The 7,303-nt window shown below is 36.6% G+C and overlaps 1 protein-coding gene across 1 annotated transcript; it reads right to left on the minus strand.

Moving 5' to 3' along the window:
* Positions 1-5,000: 5,000 nt before the first annotated feature.
* Positions 5,001-6,794, minus strand: MS3_00000790 (uncharacterized protein). Its single transcript, XM_051208421.1, has one exon. It carries the CDS (start codon positions 6,170-6,172, stop codon positions 5,450-5,452), a length of 723 nt encoding a protein of 240 aa, XP_051064526.1. The 5' UTR covers positions 6,173-6,794; the 3' UTR covers positions 5,001-5,449.
* Positions 6,795-7,303: the final 509 nt, after the last annotated feature.

The raw sequence follows: 7,303 nt of genomic DNA on the forward strand, positions 1-7,303 counted from the left end.
ACATGATGATTATAATCATAGAGAGATAGAGGGGGGTTTGTAGATATTATAGTAATTTAATTAATGGTAGATTACGAATTATGGATTATTTATTTCAGCAGTTTTATCGATAAAACCAATTTTATCAGAAGGGGTTTTGTGAAGATTTTAGAAATTTCACTGGTTGAAATCATGAGTCATTTGAAGCTAGACATTAGGCTCAGTGGTCTAATGGCTAAGCGCCTGGCGCGAGACTGATTGATCCTGGGTTCGAATCTCGCGGGGGGGGGATGTCGTGGATGCGCACTGCTGAAGAGTCCCATACTAGGACGGAACGGCCGTCCAGTGCTTCCAGGTTTTCCATGGTGGTTTAGCTTCAAATGACTCATGATATCAGCCTGTGAAATTTCTAAAAAATATCCACAAAACCCATTCTGATATTAAAACTTATATGCTAGTTGAGTGGAACATAGATGATTAACTATCTGGTGAAGTAATTAGGGATGGTACAAATTCCTTTTAAAAAAATGCTAAGTATTATTGTAAGCTTGGAGAGTTTTAACTTTTGTAAATGTAGGAGACGAAATCGAATCGCCATGGGAAACGGCAAGGGTACGCTATCAATTGATCGAGAATCGACTGATCTAAACTGGTTAGCGATTGCAGGAGAAGTTGAGCACGGCGTTCCCACATATGATCTAGTGTAGATTCATGACCGAACGCTTTCAGTTAGATGAGTCCATTAAAACGAATGTGGTCAGCATCCAATATCGAAGACTTACAAACAGAGTTATTGATTTTGGAGATTTATTTACCGCTACAATAGCTCTGATTTATTGTTATTGATAATCTATTTCATTTGACTGCGATCACTAATTCATAAAATCTCTTGATTGAATTAAGATTTTTTCATATATATCCATATCAAAGTTATTATATGTATGAGATTAATTTGAATCATTAATTTAGTGGTAAGACTATAATTTATGGACGACCTTTGAGTAACTTTAAAGTAACCTTAAGAATGTCCACCAACTTAATAGAGCTAAATAAGGGTTATAAATCATTTGTGAAATACAAAGATTATGATTTATAGTTGATGGTTAACGTTAGGTATTAGATATAGGATTTCTATCACTAATTGATATTAGCTATAATGACAAAACGTTATTTAACCAAATGGATGATTGAATTTCGCTCAGAAATCCGATATCTATTATCTTATACCTGATTGGTTTGTTCGTAAATTATAGTCCGCAAATGCCGTGGTACGACGGAGGGTGAGAAGAGTCAGCTCACCTTCTCCAAATGCTCTCACATGAACACGTGTATACAACCACTGTCAGGGTAGTTCTACTCACTGCCTTCTCACACCATGGGTGTTATTTACAAAATTGAGAGGATGAAAATCGAATGTCCAGCAGAAGATTTAACTGGGTTGATGAACACAGAGGGTTCATATAGGGGAGTTCGAAAACCCTGATTCCAAACCAGTGGTGCACATGGGCTCCATAAACCTGTTGTTGGTCACCGACTACCATGGGACTGCAACTCCTGACGTTGCTTCACTGACTTGTAGATCAGACCTTTAAGTCGAAAACCACCTGCTTCTGTTTGGGCACCTGGGCATATATATATATAAGCATAATTCAACGTTTAGTATGTAAGATATTCGTTTCATAGAGTTTAATTGAACCTCATTATCTTTCATTCAGTCATTATAAGTGAAAATTATATTTGAAATAATCTCAATGATTGAAATGTCAATAATTCCAACGTTTCATCCCAAACTCCGCCTTGAGCCCCTGCTAAACTACTGATGGTTCCAAGCCCTGATAATACAGGAGGGTTGGGCATAGGATTAACGACCCCATCCCGTAGAAAACTAACTCGCTAAAAAAACGCCAAATGTTCGTCCAGAAAACTTGTCAAAGAAATATGTAGCGTATAACAAACAAATGAAATCGGCGAGACTCTAATTTATGGACGAGCTTTGAATGAATCTTAAGTGACCTTGAGAAATGTTGGACAATCAGCAAACAGTCAGTATAGAGTAAAAATATATTATGAAAAAACAAGGAAATCAAGTGGATACACTTCTTATACGTGGTTCAAAAACTTGTCAAGGTTAGAAAGAGGTTCAGAGGTTCTAAAATCGTAACGCATCCAGTAGAGGAAATAATCCATACGGCTACAGAATAGTCGGCCTCTGGAGTAATGATAAAGTCTCAAATACTCTTTCAGCCTCGACCACACAGCTTCAATATTGTTTATGTGCATTCAGGTTGTTGAGTGCACAAAATGCTACTTGTGGATAACGACACAATGCACATAACCAAGCCTATGTATGAGTCTGTACGCTCTCCAGTCATCCCTGTATATTGTAATACCTGGATGCAGCCAGTTTTACTGGTGCTTTTATTATCCAGTTGGTAATAATTGTCGTAATTTGCCTTGGTTAGGAGTTTTCATCACGAACTGACATCTGCTATAATTCCAGAAATGTAGTTAGCTAAATGGATGAAAGGCTTTCGCGTGAAAATTCGAGATCTATTATCTTATACCTGATTGATTCGTCCACAAATTAAAGTCTTGCCGTTTTATTTGTTATAGCCGCTCAATTATTACGTTTTGTACAAAATTCCCTGTGAACCGATCGTACGTTAGTATTAAGCACTGAAGTTGGTGCCGTAACCTTGAAATCTCTAAAACGCCTCTGATTGACTCGTTCATAAAGTAGAGCTTTGCCATGAAATCAAATCTTTACTACGTTTAAATTCATTTGGTATTGTTTGACTTGTATCTTTCCATTGAGGTTTAAGACTGCAATTGATCAATCTGTTACTAAGTTACTATGTTTATTCAATCATCAGTTAGTTAAACGCGATTCATGTGAAAAGTTCACAGTGTGAAAATAAACGACTGAATAAATCATGTGTGTGTGTGTCTGTTTGTATGTATGTATGTATGTATGTATGTATGTATGTATGTATGTATGTATGTATGTATGTATGTATGTTTGTTGATACGTGTAAAATTGAACTATAAGTAGTTAAATGTTTTTATCATGAAGGATAAATAAAAGTACAAGTTGAAGGTTAAAAAATTGTTTCTTAATCATTGATAGTACAGGTCAAATAATAATTCAATAGTGAAGAATACAAAGAGGCGGATAATTACAAACCAATAATGGATGTGGAAATAAGGTTAACGATAAGACAAATAGAATAAAATAAATAATGATAATAATAAAATTTTTAAAAAAAATTGTTAGTTAAGTTATAACCGGCCATAGAAGGGATAGGGGAGTTACGTATTTCTTCTGTACACATCAATTGGGGTTATATGTACGAATTCCAATGGCTTCAGCTATATATAGGAGACGGGAACGGACTCCGTCGGGAAATGATAGAGGTATACGATAGATAACTCGAAATGACTTCGATTTATCTACAGCATGACCGCTATCAATAAGATGTGCCAATATAGAACTGCGAATAGTTTTTCTCTGGCCCTTTATGTACCAAGTTGGTAGATGTTCACTCATTCGTTGGTTAAGATGCCTGGTAGTACGCCCTATATAGCTATCTCCACAGGAGCAGCTGAATTTGTAAATGCACATGGAAAAGGCCAACTCAGGTAACTTATCCTTCGTTTGCACAGACATCGCTGGTCGACAAGAGAAAGCCAACGCAAGATTGGCTGCGTAGACTGTCCTGGTGATTACTTTGGTTAACCTATATTTCAGAGTGTCACTAGCCACATCCCCGTTGAATTGTAGTTTCATATATAAAGGTTTCTTACGAACAGTCGAAATCTCCGACTTTTTATTATGTCATGCATGTACTTCTTAAAGAAAGCACTGGGGTAGCCGAGTGAGTTGTTGATGAACTCAAGCTCCTGATTTAGAGTGTCTACTGTGCAGATCTTTTTAGCTCTGCTAGTGAGACATCTAACCAAATTTCTTTTGTACCGGATTACTGATACATATTGCCTTGATTGGTTTAAAAATTTTCGTATAAATATTCATGTATATTAGAGTAAAGCCTGATGACGATCTAATTGAAAACAATTGTTCGCTTATATGTGTTGTTCTAATTTTCACAATGGGAATCTTTAATATTCCAAATAATAGTCACTAGTATAAGGTTATCGAAATGGTTGAGTTTAAATTAATATCATGAATGAATGAATGAATGCTCTATTGATAAGTACATTAGTAATAACTAAGGAAGATACATCAAAACTTTCTATCTTCTTCTACATGAATAATATTGACATTATTCTTGAATTCCGTAGAGTTTTTTTTATTCTATCATTAATCAACTTATCATACAGTTTAAGTATTCTAGTTAAGTATTTCACTAGTTTGTATGTGCTGGAATTAATAAAATTGTTTTTGATCGAGATCATGAAACGATTGATGTTAGACCACCTTTGGAAACCTGGAAGCACTGGAGCTAATCCATGTCGAGTAGAGACAGGTATCTACCTCAGTACAATGGAAGATGGTAGACACTATCACCATTGGATGCCGGCTCAGTGGTCCAGTAGGTTAAGCGAGACAGAAGGCCATGGGTTCCAATCCCGCGAGCGGGATCGTGGATGCTCACTACTGAGGAGTCTCACAATAGGATGAAAAGGCCGTCCAGTGCTTCCAGGTATCCAAAGGTGGTGGTCTAACATCAATCGGTTCATGATCTCAATCAAAAACTTAATAATCTCCACAACCCCTATACTAGTTATAGAATTGTAGCGGTAAATAAATCTCCAAAATCAATAACTCTGTTTGTAAGTCTTCGATATTGGATGCTGACCACATTCGTTTTAATGGACTCATCTAACTGAAAGCGTTCGGTCATGAATCTACACTAGATCATATGTGGGAACGCCGTGCTCAACTTCTCCTGCAATCGCTAACCAGTTTAGATCAGTCGATTCTCGATCAATTGGTAGCGTATCAAACATATCTTCGAACCTGCTCGCTTTTGACTCTTGATTTCACTAGTTTGGTATGATTCATATTAGAAGGTGTTATTGGTTAAAGAGTTGTCAAACTTCAAATACATCTGGCATCTTCAAAACCAATCACTAGTTTTAATGGATTATTCTTGTGAATCTTTGCAAGTCCATAGACTCTACAAGAGTTACAACTCTTCGAATATAACATGAACCATAATGATGATCCTAGTTTAATTCTCATCGATTATAAGACTGCAAACTGGTTTCGAAATTAAGTTTATTAAGTGTTGTCCGATTTTTCGTTTTTTTTTAATTAGTTCATAAGGGACCTCTTTTAAATGTCCCCCTGGTTTTTGTGCTCATAACTATCATGTTCACCTTATTTGATCTCCCAATTGTCTTATCATTTCTCATCTGTTTTAATGCATATAATTCTTTTTTGTTTTTAGTTAGATTACAATTATGTGATTTCTGATGTAATAACGTGATCATTATTTTACTCCTTAAGTCATGATAATGACACATTTATGGCACATTTATTCTGGTTAGATGTCTGTTGCACTACTCGTACTTCAAATTGACTAAACCTACCACTCTGAATCATAGTCGTGTCTCGTTGCAAATTAATGAAGCGTTCGTATTCATTGGCTGTGTCACTAAGGCTGAGTTTAGGATCTTGATCCAATCGGCACAGTAGCCGTGTTCTTATGTCACTGAACTTTTGGGACTGGAGACTGCAAATGAGGATAAGGGCTTTAAACTGGTCTTCAGACAAAGACTTCAACCGGAAGCGTTCGTATTTACGGTTGACGATCCCCACATGCGTAAGAAAGTCATTGTCTTCGTTCATAATTAGCTTCAAACATCGATAACGAGTATTAAACAATGGTGAGTCGTCGCCGAAATGTTGACTTAATGTCTGGACTGTGTCTGAGAATCGGCGATCACGTGAGTCCAAAGGCAGGATCAAATTACAGTACCCGTCCAGCTCACTTGCACCCATTTTTCGAAGTAGCAGCCGAATCTTCCAAGCATCATCTTGATTAGCAAAATCAAATTTAAATGGATCTTCATAACGACGGAACCACATGTCAAAAGTAACGTTGGCGCCAGGATCATAATGAAACTCAGCGATGCTATTTGCGATGCCGTCTACTGATGATGCTGTGTTTGCATTAGATGTGCTAGGCTGTGTGGGAGGCGAAACTTTGATATCTGTCAACATTTGCATTAGTTTCAGCTGATGCTCAAGTAACAATTCAAGTTTATAAGGATCCTTCTTTCCAAAACCACCGTTGTCCAATTTTTGTCAAACTATTCGTTCTAATATTGACGAATAGTCGCATAAATTTCATTTAGTCAGTTATAAAAATACACTTATCGAAACATTAATTCATGGGACAGAAAGAATGTATATTGTTCAAACTCCAGAAGTAGAACTAATGAATGTTTACAAATGTTTAAGAAACAGTAAATAACCAATGAAATTCATTAGAGAATACAATGAAGACAAGACTTCTATAGAAATCGTATTCAACATAAAATCTATCTTCATCCAACTGAAGCACAATGGTGACAAAATGTCAGGAACAAAAATAACATTAGACTAAGTAATACATTAACTAGGACGTACTCTGAAATCGACTTGACTGTTCTATGCAAAGTAACAGATTCTTTAATTCAATCAAAGATCCATAGGTAACTCTTTCAAATTAATGACAACTGCATATAAAAATATCTATGTATCACACAAAGTACTTAATTTGGTCAAATAAATGGAAGAGTCTGAGAGTGATTCCAAGAGCCTAATTCAAAATGTTTTGGATTGAAGGGATAGAACACTTTCAGAAGTATCACCAAAGAATATTCAAACGCAAAGAATATTTGAGTGAACAACTGTTTTCAGTAACTTCATCATCAGGCTCTATAGTTATAAGTTTGTAGGGTCAGTGAAATGTCACTGACTTACTTACTTACGCCTGTTACTCCTCGTGAAGGAGCATAGGCCGCTCACCAGCATTCTCCATTCAACCCTGTCCTGGGCAATCCTATAAAGCTCCTGCCAGTTCCTATTCATCCTTTTCATACCTGCTTCTATTTCTCGACGTAATGTGTTCTTTGGCCTTCCTCTTTTCCGCTTCCCTTCAGGATTCCAAGTTAGGACTTGCCTCGTGATACAGTTTGACGATTTGCGTAATGTATGTCCTATCCATTTCCATCATCTTTTTCTAATTTCCTCTCCAACCGCAAGCTGGTTTGTTCTCTCCCACAGTAGGCTGTTGCTGATGGTATCCGGCCAATGGATTTTGAGTATCTTGCGAAGACAGCTATTTATAAATACTTGCGCCTTATTGATGATGGT

Source organism: Schistosoma haematobium, chromosome 7 (genome assembly GCF_000699445.3).
Source record: "Schistosoma haematobium chromosome 7, whole genome shotgun sequence".
NCBI classification, from domain to species: Eukaryota; Metazoa; Platyhelminthes; class Trematoda; order Strigeidida; family Schistosomatidae; genus Schistosoma; species Schistosoma haematobium.